At 35.0% G+C, this 14,989-nt stretch overlaps 2 protein-coding genes across 2 annotated transcripts; one reads left to right on the forward strand and one right to left on the reverse strand.

Moving 5' to 3' along the window:
* Positions 1-1,990: 1,990 nt before the first annotated feature.
* On the reverse strand, positions 1,991-10,123 carry LOC123869282 (transmembrane protein 87A). Its single transcript, XM_045912127.1, has 11 exons — positions 9,871-10,123; positions 9,220-9,280; positions 8,317-8,411; positions 7,405-7,578; positions 5,652-5,798; positions 4,939-5,114; positions 4,361-4,468; positions 3,764-3,982; positions 3,294-3,414; positions 2,758-2,905; positions 1,991-2,293 (listed from the first exon to the last, which is right to left on the reverse strand). The coding sequence occupies exons 1-11, from the start codon at positions 9,961-9,963 to the stop codon at positions 2,073-2,075; spliced, it is 1,563 nt and encodes a 520-aa protein (XP_045768083.1). The 5' UTR covers positions 9,964-10,123; the 3' UTR covers positions 1,991-2,072.
* Positions 10,124-10,276: 153 nt separating this feature from the next.
* On the forward strand, positions 10,277-14,174 carry LOC123869283 (mesoderm induction early response protein 1). The gene is made up of 2 exons (XM_045912128.1): positions 10,277-12,080; positions 12,121-14,174. Exon 1 carries the CDS (start codon positions 10,492-10,494, stop codon positions 11,680-11,682), a length of 1,191 nt encoding a protein of 396 aa, XP_045768084.1. The 5' UTR covers positions 10,277-10,491; the 3' UTR covers positions 11,683-12,080; positions 12,121-14,174.
* Positions 14,175-14,989: the final 815 nt, after the last annotated feature.

Genomic DNA, 14,989 nt, shown 5'->3' on the forward strand with positions numbered 1-14,989 from the left:
TTGTTGCTTTTGTCCTCGTGCAAGCTTAATATGAAAGAACACTTTAATAACTTATTAAAATAGTTAAATTATAACGCCCCTTTTGACTTAAGCTTACAGTTCAGAAAGTGGGATGGAATTAACGCAAAAATCCACTTAAGCATACAAAATTATAGTTCACAAATGAATATGATTCGAAGTTAAGGGACAACCCTGGTCCTAGAATAAAATTGGTTGGGACAACCCTGGTCCATTCATTCAACACCCTTTAAGGGACAACCCTGATCCACTCATTCAACACCCTTTAAGGGACAACCCTGGTCCTAGAGTAAAATGTGTTGGGACAATCCTGGTCCACTCATTCAACACCCTTTAAGGGACAACCCTGGTCCTAGAATAAAATGTGTCGGGACAACCCTGGTCCCGTAGTATTACGAACAACCGTGCCCCTATTAGTATTCTGGACAACCTGGCCTAATATTTATTTTCGTCGCTCGAGGTCGAACGACCCAATTTGGATGGCCGACTGTTAGCTTTTTCAAAAAAACTATTTAAAATTTAAAATAATAAAACAGATATTTGACTCATTCGACGTCACACGATCTCTTCCGAGCAGCCATCTTGAATCGATTTGTATAAATACGGCTGCTTGACGGTTTTTAAGCCAGTCTCGCTCCGACTCGAGACTCAACGACTATTAAATACTTTTGTGTTTAGGTCGCCATTTTGATTGAGTGGTTGCAATAGCAATTGCGCCCCGATCAAATTAATATTGCAGTTAGATTATTTAGAGATTAAAACTCTGGATAAGCCTCCACGCGTTGTTGCTTTTGTCCTCGTGCAAGCTTAATATGAAAGAACACTTTAATAACTTATTAAAATAGTTAAATTATAACGCCCCTTTTGACTTAAGCTTACATGCATATGTGCGGGGCGTCCCCCCGCCTCATACCCCGATTGTTATCTCAACCTGTCGCAGACTATACCTCACAGTTTCAACTTATGTGGCACCCAATCAATGAAATTATAATATCAACTCATGATTAATGACAAAAACGTGTGATAAGTTGTAGGACCATTTGTTCATTCCTTATCATTATTTTTATTAATCAAATATATTAAACGTTATTACATTTTTTTTATTATGACATGTATTGAAAACCAATGTAATATTTAAGACTATGATTAATTCCTTAAGCTTTAAGTGATATTAGTAAAATTATTTTCATTTTATTGAATTTACCTATTATCCAATCATTATGACCTACATTATTATAATCAATTTTAATCTAGTTTTTATTATTAAGAATGTATTGTGAAATATTTTATTATCTTTTAACAGCAATATTATTGGAACTCCAGTTGGAAGTTTTGTGTTAAGTTTTTAACGAAAAATGAAGTCAGACACCAAAGATAATAAATAAATGAGTGATCTATGGTTATATATTACAATATTAAATAAAAGATATATTTCAAATATTTAGTTGTATTATTTTGATAAATAACCGGTCAAGTGTGAGTTATACAACCATCCTACAAAGAATAATACTTTTTGTGAGGGAACCACAAATTCACGGTTTTCGGAAGTACCCTGTAGATTTTGATCAGATAGACAAACAAAGAAGTGATCCTACGACGCGATGGTTCCTTCTTAGGGTTCTGTACCTGAAGGGTGCCGATGGGGCCCTATTACTAAGACTCCACCGTCCGTGTCTGTCTGTCGCGGGCTGTATCTCGTGAATGTGTATTTCTATTGCCTCTACAACAAATACAAAAAAATTCAAAATTGCTGCCATGAAATAAAAATAAAAAAATTAAAATGTTATTTCTTGTACGATTTAGTCCGATTAGCACTTGACCGATTTTTTTCTTTGGAACCCTAAAAATAATTATGCATGGGTTCAATTTGATTGAAAGTAGACACCCACATAAGGGAAGTACAAATTTAAGACAAAAATTATTTTTGACACAGTGAGGGTAGTCCAAATAATAAAATAATAAAAATCAGAACTTGTAAGCGTACGAAAAATTATTTTTATTAAATAAAAACACATAATCACAGTGACATTTTATAAACAATACTAATTATAACTTTACTGCATTTTGGACACTTCGAACTTTGTGTTGATGATTTCCTCGTCTGAGTCCAACAGTGGGAGTGAGCTGGTGGGGATGTTTTCTTCGACCCAGCGGAGGTCTGAGTCTAAGGAGTTGGGGTTGGGCTCGGGGTCCCGTTGTGACTCGGGGCTTTCGTTGATGTTTGTGGACCTCATTTTGACACCGTATGCGTCGTTTACGAATTGTTCCTCTTCCTCTGTAAGGAAAAGGTTATGTTAATGTTTTTGTAATGTTAGATTAATAAGACCGTACAACGGATGGAAAATGTCTAAGAGCGCAAACTTGCCCAGAAAGAAGATTCATTGGACTAAAATTTGGATTTCGCAAATTAATCATTATTTTCACATTGAGTCTCTGATCAGGATCATGGTTAGTTAGCTAGAAGTGATAAGGGGTACATGATTGAAGTTATGAAACAAGCAAAGCAAGCGAGTTTCTTGTTGGTAGGAATGGCATTCTGAACCAGTCATAGTTTCGAAAATATCTCTTCCTAATTAAATCTCTAAAAAATAGTATTAAAGATTTATTTGGAAAAGTGTATGACTTGATAATGCGAGATGAGTCTAAATGCAATGATCTACGGATCAAGCAGAAAGAGTAAAGCTTCCTTTCCAAAAGGGCCAGTACGATTCACCCACACCTCGTTCCAATGTCACTCACCGTCATCATCCTCTGCGTTGTCGAGTAGCGGCGTGAAGGCGTAGCGCTGGTTGTTGTTGGTGGGCCGCCATAGCACCATGATGACGCCGAGGACGGCCGCGAACAGAATGTGCCAGTACGCTTCATCCACCCACACCTCCTTCCAATCCTGACGATTGGGAACAGAAATAAAAACATTTAACTCTTTGATTTTCTAGAACAAAAAATAGCCCAAGCTAACTCTGTACCAAATTTTGTCAAAATGGTTAAACAAATTGACCGTGAAAATCTAGCAGGACAGCTTTGCATTTATAATATTAGTATGGATTGACATCCATAAATGATGAATGGGACAACGTAATGGAGGTTTGCTAATTTGTATTACCATTTTCCTGAAATTGCCAATGCTATGACCAGTATAGAGCAGACATTGAGATAATAATATATTTTTATGGTTTATTTCTTCAAATTTTATGCCCTCTAACCAATCCAATTCCTAATTAGATTAAGTAGGATTTCTTTTACATTTCAATAGTTATTGTGTTCAGGCTACTTACCGAGATACAAAATAATATTCGATAAGACTTGAGCGAGTAGAGCATAAAGATCAGAGAAGCGATGACCGCAAATATCAGCGTGTTGGTGAAGTGGCGGTACAAAGACAGCTTTATTGAGTTCCTGCAACATAAACATTACCTTTTTAAGTGATATTATCACGAATTTAAACAAAAAACTACTGGACTCACGTGGTTAGTCGAAGAAAGGGACTCTCACAATGCAATGTGAATAAGAGTATATATATTATGTATATTTTACAGGAAAAATAAAACCAAAACTACTAACTAGTTAGTTAACTAGCATAGTTTTTTTGATATTAACCAAACAATTCTACAGACAAATTTAGTTTTGCGGTTCGTTAATAAAAGTGATTCTTACCATATTAATTTTTCTGTTGTACGGAACCTTGGTGCGCGAGTCTGACACACACTTAGTCGGTTTTTTGTTAAGGTTAAAATATAGTGCTTACCTTCTCAGTTGTAGCGTCCTCATGGTGTGTGCGAGAGAGACGAACACCCACCAACAGATAGCGCTGTCCAGCAGCGATAGTGGCGCCTCCGATAGCAACAAGTCTCTATTTGAGTCCTCTGCCTTGTGGTGAAGCCTTAGCCAGGCCTCGATTGCCGCGAGGAGGCCCCAAAGGAGGCCTGTGCCTACTACTCGTTGTAGGGCTGGGCCTAGTCGAGGCCTGCAAATAAAAAAATCCATGATATCTCTATATTAGAACAAGTGATAGTATTTAGTGGAATGTGTTTGTAACGAAGCGGAGAGGTGAGAGATATTTATATGATTTCCCATGCTTTGCCAGATTGGCAGCTGTATGTAACAACGGCCTATCCCAATCTCTGACAAATGAGGCTAGGGCTCTGTTACAGCTCTACAAGAAAGCCTTACGAAAGTAGATAATTTAATGAGTTTAAATAGTTAAAAAGGTAGTAGTAGTAGAAGTTGATGTAGATGCCACAAAGTGACATGTTCCAAAAGGAAAAAACTCCTTAAAATAATGATTTAAAAAAAAGTTATGGTAAGTGTTCTTAAGTATGTTTGATCTTTGAATTTTACTCACTTGACGATCCCAAATCCGAGTGAGACGATAATGACTAGCATCCTTGAGAGTGCTCTCTTTGCCACCGACACCCATTCAGCGAACATGTACACTTCAGAGTTGAAGTATCTGTCGACAAACATTATTTCTATTACTACCTTTTGTCCAAGACGTCCGCATAGATTGATGTATGGATACATAAATGCTTTAGAAGTCAGGACTTTTAATGACTATAATAAATTTTTGTTCTTAGAAAACATAGTTTTTAGGGTTTCGTACCTCAAAAGGAAAAAGGAACCCTTATAAGATCACTTAGTTGTCTGTCTGTCTGACGTGTGTCAATTTGGGGGAATTAAAACTTATAGGGTACTTCCCCTTGACCTACAATTATGAAAGGCAGGTAGCAATTTCTTATAGCACAAGGATAGTAAAAAATCCGAAAACCGTGAATATGTGGTTGCATCACAAAAAAAATAAAGATCCTGACCAAATAACTTGCATATTGTTGTACCCTCGGTACACCACTGGGAAGAAGGCAACCCATATCCCCAAATTAGTTTTAGCCTTTAAAAGAAACAAAATAAAGATTTTTGACTCACCCAGTCTTATTGATAGCGGAGTAAACGCCATAGTAGGTGGCGCTCTCGACCATGCCGAGGAGCGCCACGCCGCCGATCCAGTACTGAATCCGCAGCAGGTCGCGCCACTGCGACGCGCACACCGCCAGCCACGCCGCGCAAAGCACGGTGTACACTCCGCACATCACTCCAAAGAACTAATGAAAAGAAATAATATGTAGTTTTAAACTGACTAAGTGAAATATTGGTAATGAAAAGAATACCCCAGCTGGGGTGAGCTTATTCCCAGACCAAGAAACGTTTAGGAATCCCCTAGCTATAATTTTAAATTGACGTAAATAATCCTTATTACGATTACTTTCTATATTACAATTATCTAAGTTATTGACATTTAAAGTGTACCCTACCTGAATCGGAATTCAGCTGAGAAGAGCGGAAAATACTCAGCAGTTACTCTTTTTAAAAAGTTAGAATATTTTAAGCAATATTATTATCAATGTAAAAATTTACTTCTATCTTGGGGGCAACTGATCGCTTCCACACAATGTTATTAGGGGATTCATCAATTTGCTAATTGGGTAATGGCAATTTTTTTTTTTTTTTAAACTATATTATATTTACCAAACATATAATATAGTAACCAAATACAATACTTCTCATCAAAAAATCGAAACACTTCCAAAAAGGTGTTGTGAGGTTTTCCAATTTTTTTGACTAGACATATATTAACTTACGGGCAACAGGGGCCATATAGCTGCAGACAGGTACCCGGAAGGCGCGAACATTTCCACGTGAAGCGTGGCCTGGAACTTCTTATCACTTCGCGCCGACATCCATAATGCGTAAATCCCTTCCTTCTCCACCGTGAGAAGTGGCGCTCGCTGAAATGTCATATTATCATATATTCTGAACTCTTAAGTTAGTAGAAACACAAAAGTCTGACATTTTCGGGCCTCACTATTCACAGGTATAGTGCATAACTGAAAAGGCTCCTGCGGTATTGGAGCGGTGCATAAGGGGTCACTAGTAATAGTCAAAGTCAAAATCAAAATCATTTATTCAAAGTAGGTACAATTGTACTCCTTTTGATAGTCAAAATTGTTAAAGTAAGATATAGTGGTGATAATGAATTAAGTAACTTAAATAAGATAACTCTTACGTTTGTACCTGTACAAACATAATTTTGAAATGGGAAATCAGATAATGGAAGCAATTCAAATCAAACATTTATTTTGGAGTCTTAACATCAATTGTATTTTTTTATTGTGTTATATTTTGTGAGCTAAGTGAACTTTTATTTATTTATTTAAACAGACAGCGATTCAAGTAATGATATGGATGCAGATTAATTGAATTGAATTAAAAACAGGTAAGTTTGTAAATATTGTAAAAGTTGTCTTCATTACTATTCATTTTGTATATACCTAAAAGTGTAAGCCAGAAAGGCAGGTATAATTTAACTAATTTTATAAGTTATTAAAATGTCCTCTCGAAAAAGCTAACATACCAGCTCTGTTACAGGAGCCTACTCAGTAATGCACTATGCCTAAGGCGATCTCTTTCAAAAATTTACGCTAATATAATGTTTGTACGACAAAACATTCATAGTTACAAAAAAATCGGTGATTTCCACGACCGGCAAACTAGAAACCGTAATAGGCTCGCATATCCTACGCTCCGCCTCAGAAAAGTGGGAAAGTCGTTTGTGGGAATGAGTGTAATATTTTATAATAAAATTCCACTTCGACTTGCCTTTACACAAGTTTAAAAAATCTATTAAAAGTATGCTCCTGAAAAAAGCTTATTATACAATCGAAGATTATGTAAATGACAAAAAAGCTTGGATTTGATACGCTCCAGCAATACACGGCGCTGCATTTGCTTGTATACAGTAAAATAAATAAATAAAAAAGCCTTATATTTATCCTTAATAAATTTCTAAACAAAGAATTGGTTGACAAAAAAAAAAAAAATTTCATTTTAATATTAAGGACCTCTCATTGAGTAAAGGCCTCCTCCAGATTTCTCCCGGTCTTCCTGTCTAGGGCCTTTTTTTTCCAGTTAATGCCTCTCGTTTCTTTGATTTCGTTTTCCCAGCTTTCGACAGGTCTACCTCTCTTTCGTTTCCCAACTGGGCCACGCCATTCAGTCACAGTCTTTGTCCATCTTTTATCTGTGAGTCGAATAACATGACCAGCCCATTTCCACTTTAACTTCATGGCATGTTTTAATGCATCAATAGCTTTCGTTTTTTTTCGTTCGTTCGTTTTGGTATACAGTATGGCATATTATTGTAAATTGTACATTTGAAAAGAGCAACCGCCGAGTTTCTTGCTGGATCTTCTCGGTAGGAACAGCATTCCGAACCAGTGGTAGATTATTTTGACAATTCAAAAGCACTTGTAAAAGTTTAATTGAATAAAAATAATTTGAGTTTGAATTTGAAAACAATGGCATAAAAGTATCCTTTTCAAACTCAATACTTACTGGATGTACATCATCAGAGTCCTTTTTGTCTTTGGGTGTTTTATCCTTGTTGTTGCGTAAATATATAACATCTTTGCCGGTGCACAAGTATGTCTCTACATTCAGCACAATGCTGTCGTTACTGTCGTACGCTGTCGCTGTACTGTCTAGTGAATTTGTGCAGGTCACTATTCGCTACAAATAAAAAAAAACCAGTCAAATGCAAGTCAGACTTGCACACAAAGGGTACCATACCTTCCATATAAGACTAATTGAGATGACATACTTTTAAATTATTTATTATCATAACAGCTGCAATAGAAATACACACTGTATTGGGTTCCATTGGTATCCTTCAGCTAGAGAACTTTATAAAGATATAGTTTTCAAAATTCATTTTTGGTAGTAGAAAGCAAATCTAATTTCAAGAGGTCAGCCACCAAATTGACTGACTGAAATGACTGTATAGCATTTTGGACGCTTTGAGACATCTAGTGCAAAATTCCTGTGTTTTTGAGCAATGTGTGTTGCCAGTGATGGCAAACTAACCTGAGAACTAGTCCCTATCTCTGATTATGGTCCTCAAAAGAAAGTTCAGAGTCATTCAGCAGACAATGGGGAGAGCTATCTATGCTCAATGTTTCTCAACTTGACCAAAACAAAAATTAGATTGGTAGAAAAATTAGTAACCGACATGACTCACTGGGTTGCCAAGTAGAAGTGGTAATGGAAATAGTTTGAAGAACTCAGATGTTGGCATTTTAAGAAAAATTCGTAGTTTAAAATAACAAGGTGTTCTTGAATTACAAGGTATTTTTAAGAAGTTCTCAAATATTAGGATTTTTTTTAATTTCAAGGTGTTCTCAAACTTTATAGTATTCTTGAATTCTTAAATTATAGTGTCTCATAGAAAAGTAAAAAAAAATATAAAACCTTTTCAAAATAGTGGAAGTAGTCAGGTGAGCATAAAGTTTGTGTCCATGTATTCACAATTGTGATGTTTGTAGGTACTGTCACATCACAACCCACTGAAAACAATTTTTGAAAAATTAAAAAAAAATCAATTTTCACAGTAAACTCAGTGCCGATCAGGTGAGAGTTTTAGTACAAATGATTAATCAGAAAAAATCAATTACATTAAATTGAAATAAATTTTACATCAATTTACCTCATTCAATCAAATGAAAAAATGTTCAGTTATCTAAATAGAGATGACAATATAAGGTTGTAAAAGTGGATAATCACAAATCATGACAAATACTAACTTGTTGCTCTGGAAACAGTAGTGTTTTGACTGTATTTGTCAGAACAGAACAGAAACCAGATATTTTACAAAGAGTTAGTTAGAAACTTAGGAGAAATGTACTTTTCTCAAAAGGCAAAATGTTACAATATGTAGCTATATCCTTCTTGTTCCAGTAGGTATGACAATAGACTAACATAGAATTTAATTTAACTTCTTCAACTACTCCCTAATGTTGTGCTATTTAAGTTTTGAAAATCCGAAAATAATTTTATCCAAGACTAGTGACGCACCCAGGCTTCCAACGGGTAGCTGATTATAATTGCTTAGGTATCTCTAACTTTTTGAAAATAAAATAATGCCTGTCACTCAGGAATAATGTAGCTTTTTACTGGTGAAAGAATTTTTAAAATAGGTTCAGTAGTTCCAGAGATTAATTCTTACAAACAAGGTTACAAACCTTACCTCTTTATAATATTAGTATAAACACCTTATTGTATTGCATCTCCCTGTTCCTTTTTTCATCATAACACTCATGAACTTGTATACAGGAGGGAATTAGCTATTAGTAATAATTTTGAATATGTACTTACATGCTATTACTAATTGTGAATCTTTAAATAATGACTTGGCTAATGTGAAATTGCAATTTTCCTGAAAACAAATACATATCAAAGTTTAATTTGATACAGGCATTTACACACACACACACACACATTTACATACTTAGGTAGTTAGGTAGAGGTAATCAATATCTTAATAACTATCTAAATGTAAAATAAAACTGACATGCAGTAACTAGGCAACTTTAATAATAATAATTTGTCTTATGCATTTTTAAACAATTTTATTTTTAGCACTAAACAGTTTTGCCTCACAGCAAGTGCAGAACTGTAGTGGTTCTAAAACTTAGACTAATGTTAAAATATACCTACTGTTCTAATATACATACAGTAGGTACCTACCTACTGTACTTAATGTACAATAGGTACATTTTAACATTAGCGCTAAGTTGTTCTTGAGGAAATTTATATGTGGAATAGGAAAAATGATAAAGGATCTCTATAAAATCTGTAATATGTAGTAATCGCCGCACTATCTCGTCTCTTGGGTCTAATAATATGACTCATTATCCTATCTGCCATGTTGGGTATTTCTTTTGCAAATTCTACTAACTTCTGACAATATATTTATGCAATTTGTATTTAGTGAAGCTGAGAATGTTTGTAAAACAAGTTCCTTACCCCGTTGAGAGGTAAAATCCAATTTCCGACGTCGGAAAAACTAAGTGCTACATTTACTATTGTTACGAACACTAAAATTACACTCCGCAACATTTTAAGTACGCCTCTCAATGTGGAGTAGCTGCAAAATATTTAACGATTTCTGTTTTTTCCCAATACATTATTTTTTATTTACTTTATTGCGAAAACATTTTTAAAAAACATTTCAATTCATGGGGACAAGCTTGAAAAAATGAAATGACAAATAAGCCTGACTATGACATTGACATTTAGTTTGAAGTGTGGTCAGAGATAACAGAAAATACCACAGAAAATAACTTTATATGATTTGCGCAACATCTGAACTGTTTGCGCAAATAATTTGTACGTTGTGTACACCCTAGAAAATGACAGTTTGTAAGTTACTTCGATTATTCGTCTGTGGTTTTAAATTGTCGTCAGTTCCGTGTCAAACAAAATATTTTTGTTTTGTTCATCGAAATTAACATTTTTAGAGGAAAATGTATAATAATTACGTTAAAATACACTTATTTTAAAGGCAAAGTAAATGAGATAAATGTATATGCACAGATTAATTGTCATGTTTTGGAAGCATAATCCTTGTAGTAGTTGGTGGTAGTCATGTCAGATTGTGCGCTGGTAACCAGTGTAAGCGAACACGATGCTAGCATGGACGTGGGAAACGAGAAATCCCTATTCGAACCTCCTGCTAGTATGATGGTAAATGATTACGAGGACGACGAGAGAACATTAGACGAGGAAGAAGCTTTGGCGGCAGGTGAGCACCAGGACCCCAAGGCAGAACTGAACAGTTTGCAGCGAGAAGGTGATATGCCTTTAGAGGAACTACTCGCTATGTACGGTTACAATAGAAGCATGGATAAACCAATCCCTGAACAACCACCGGAGGTGGTGCCCGAGGAGAGTGAGAAAACAGAGTCTGCTTTACAGCAGTTATATAGCGAGACTGCGAGCCCCGAAGCCACACGGTGCTTGCGGTCTGGTTCCAGACCACCCTCTGAAGAAGAAGATGACTATGATTACAGTCCAGATGAGGATGACTGGAAAAAGACTATTATGGTAGGTAGTGATTACCAAGCAGGTATACCTGAGGGCTTATGTAGTTACGACGATGCTCTGCCATATGAGAACGAAGATAAGTTACTGTGGAACCCGAGTGTTCTAGATGAAAAGGTTATTGAGGATTACATGAGAAAAATTAGTGCTATGAATTCAACTTCAGGTATCGATGCAGTACCAAAGGGCAAGCAACTGCGAGATGATGAGGAAGCACTGTTCCTTTTGCAACAATGTGGCCACAATATAGAGGAGGCCTTGAGAAGACGGAGAATTTCTGCCCAGACGCCGGCACATGCAAGTGTTTGGTCAGAGGAAGAGTGCAGAAACTTTGAAAATGGAATTAAAGTACACGGTAAAGATTTCCACCTCATTCGCCAACAGAAGGTACGGACGAGGTCCGTTGGTGAGCTAGTACAATTTTATTATATTTGGAAGAAAACAGAGAGACATGATATATTTGCAAACAAGACTCGATTAGAAAAGAAAAAGTATACATTGCACCCAGGTCACACCGACTATATGGACAGATTCTTGGAGGAGCAAGAGGCAACAGGTCCCAGTGTAGTGAGACCTGTTTCACCTTCACAAATGATGGTGTATGTGCCTTCACCAGCTACACAACCTGATCCCTTAGCCTTAGGTGAGAAAGAGGTTTTTTCACAAATGAACACTCACACCACACCTCCCAGAACACTATCGGCTGATGACCCAGAGCCCGACTTGGTTTCCTAATACATGTATTTTTGGCTATGCCATAATATTATATTGTGTAGTATGCACTGTTTATGATGTTTATCATTATGGAGAACTGCTGATCCCTTATTCATAATCTCTATACTTATCACAAGGCTATTTATATAATGTTTTTTGTTTTTGTATACAGACAGTACAATGTAAATACTAAATAATATTTTATTACATAGTATTTTATGAATAAGGGAAAAGAAATTGAATGTTTTGCATATTGTAACATTGGAAATGTTACTACATAAATCAACAAATCATTGCTTACATTCTAAAACCATGTAAGTCAAAATATGCAATTTTACAGAAGAGTGACAAAACTTGCCGTTTGCAGAGGTTTGGGTTGCTTGATGGATACAGTGTGCAGTTACTTTTTATGAGGTGTTGTTGGACGCTTTCAAGAAAGAGTCCAACAACACCTCATAGATTGTTTCTGACTGGCCAAAATGTTTGTGCTTATAGATTTTTTAGTGAATGACTTTGAATTGTTAAAACCGTCAGTAATGATTTACCTGGTGTAAGAATTTAGTGATAAAATTATTTAGGCACATGCCTAAAATATCTATTTCATAAACTGCTACTGAAATCAAGCTTATAACCACTATTTATTAAATAAAACAATATGTTATATATATTGTTTTAGGTGTAACAAATAAGTACTTAGTGTTATCAATTTTTATGATACATGAATTAATGAAATCATGGTTTTAGGAAATGTTTCATATTTTTAAATTGTTTTATTTTTATGTGAGAACTGCAAAATAAGAGCGCTAACACACTTGGACGCCATGGCGACGCCGACATCGCTAACAACGTATCTACACAATGCTTATTGAAATGTATGGTCTGGTGACGTCGCCAATTTGCAAGCATAGCTACGATCGATCGGCCCCTACATTGACACTGTAAACTCTGGTGACGCAGGGCCAAATTGCCAGTATTTTGTATATGCCTTCCTCACTCAGTGGCCAACTGATCGTCAGGACGGATGCCCGCGTGTTTGTGTTCACTACTTTGCTGTTGTTGGTTACTTGGTAGGTACTTGGCAACCTCATTTTACCTACGAACATGGCTATGGTGTCCCAATGTGGTAGGGCTCTAAATTAAAACTTGACTCCAGTGGCATTATTATAGTGTGTACTGTGTAAATATATTTTTCTAAATATCCAGGAATGAAACTAATTTTATAATTCTTTGCAGTATTTTATTTTATAAATTATCAAAAATATGGGTAATGCAAATATAAATAAACATAATTCAATGAAATCTGAGATTGTGTTTTCTAATAATTTTTTATTTTATTTTACTGTAGCTGTAGCTGTAGGTATAATTAATTCATGAGATAATGTCTCAAATTATTTATTTCACATTATTTTAATAAAATAATACAAAATGATTTACTTACTTTGAATAGTTTTAATAAATTTTTCCATGATTTTCATTATTTGGCTTTCCTAAATTGGTTTCAATTGTATTGATGGTTTCACTATTGATAATAATTACTATAATTTATAGTGCATACCTACCTACTATAATCCTGTCATTTCCATTACTTTCTTCAGGTCATGGGCCTGTGCAGATGAGGAACTATTTTTCTACACAGGACTGAAATTGGTCATTAAAAAAATTGCATTGCATAAGGCATGATAGATTAATTTTGGCAAAAAATTATAACAAAATGCTGTGAATTTTGTCCTCCGTGGATAGTTCCTCGTCTGGGCAGACCTTAAAGGTACAAATTCATTAGATTATATTTTTATGGTTTATTGTAGATGTTAGGTATGTATGTATTTCAATTTATATGTGTGCCTAGATCAAATAGAACTGCAAATGCTACAAAGTAGTTTCTCTTGGATAAGTAATAACAACCTTATCCAATTCAAATAGAGTTGTAATAATTACACAGATAGCAGCGCCAGCATGCTTCTTTTGTTCTGGTAGCTCTATTCTCTAGATAAATAAGGTCGATATTTGATTTGCAGTGTTTACAGTTCTATCTGCACTGATGTTTATAATTTCCAATGGGATAATTTTTTTTTAATATTTCTTAATTGAATAAGTAATTACATCTCATAAGTTTTGAATTTTGTTCATCTTGTACTTGTTTGGTATGTACTTCATAATATTTTATTATTTACCTACCTTGTTACTTATTCATTTACTTATTATTTAATTTTAATATTTTTATTCTTCTATTCATAGTATACTAAAAATATTTGTTGTAACAGTGTAAACCTTTAATAATTCCCACTTCAATCTGAAAAGTCATAGATTAGGACCAAAAAAAAACTAATTCTTACTGGTATTTAAGGGGCATGAGACGGACCTGCCCGCAAAATTCAAATTTAATTTGGTAAATTGAAATTTGCTGTAGTATCGACAAATTCTGACACATTAGTCGATACTAGAGCTAATTTCTTAAACTGGACCCTTTCAAGTAAATATTTTTATATAAACCTGTGAGGACGATACTGCCATTGTCGCAATTGAAAATGCCATAAGCCTACGTTGTCGTATTCGTTTAAAAAATGCGAAAAAGCAAATTAAATTTGAATTTCGCGGGCAGGCCCGTCGCTTCCACCTTAAGTAGGTCCCTACTTAGGTACCTACCTACTTAAATACCAGTAGGTAGTAGGTAAATTTTATTTATAAAGGACAGGAATAAATATTTTTTCAAGGCTGAAGAAAATCATTTTTAGTAATCTGATTAAGGATGACTATTGTTTATTGACTAAAATCATAGATTTATAAAATTGCATTTTGTAACAGAAGAATGTGTCGGTAGGGTGAAAGCTGATAGTTGGTGTTACATTTTGCACTCCAAAACATTGGTGTAACTTCATAATGAGAATAAACAGTGCAAATTATGCCCAAGATATTTGTTTCTTTTAAACAAATTCCCAGCACTTTTTTTAACGCCTACTTAGGTACGCCATACGAAGAAAAATAACAAGGTTACAAGGATGCAATGAAGAGTTGAAGAGCACTAAAACAACTTTAGGATATAGACCGTAATTACTTACAAAATTGAGTATTCAATAATAATAATATTTATAAGTACCTACCTAGTGATAAAAAAAGTAAGTACCTACCTAGGTTCAGGTAATATGAAAAACTAAACAAAACAACATAACTACTAAAAATAGGTAAATAAATAGCATTTCGTTTTAGTACAAGTTGATCAAAGGAATTAAGACAGAGTTCTTTGAAAATATAGGAAAAACTAGCTGATGCCCGCAGCTTCGCCCGCGTGGATTTAGGGTCTGAAATCCCGTGGAAAAGTAGTCACAAAGTT

The sequence above is a fragment of the Maniola jurtina genome, chromosome 11 (assembly GCF_905333055.1).
Source record: "Maniola jurtina chromosome 11, ilManJurt1.1, whole genome shotgun sequence".
Classification (NCBI taxonomy): Eukaryota; Metazoa; Arthropoda; class Insecta; order Lepidoptera; family Nymphalidae; genus Maniola; species Maniola jurtina.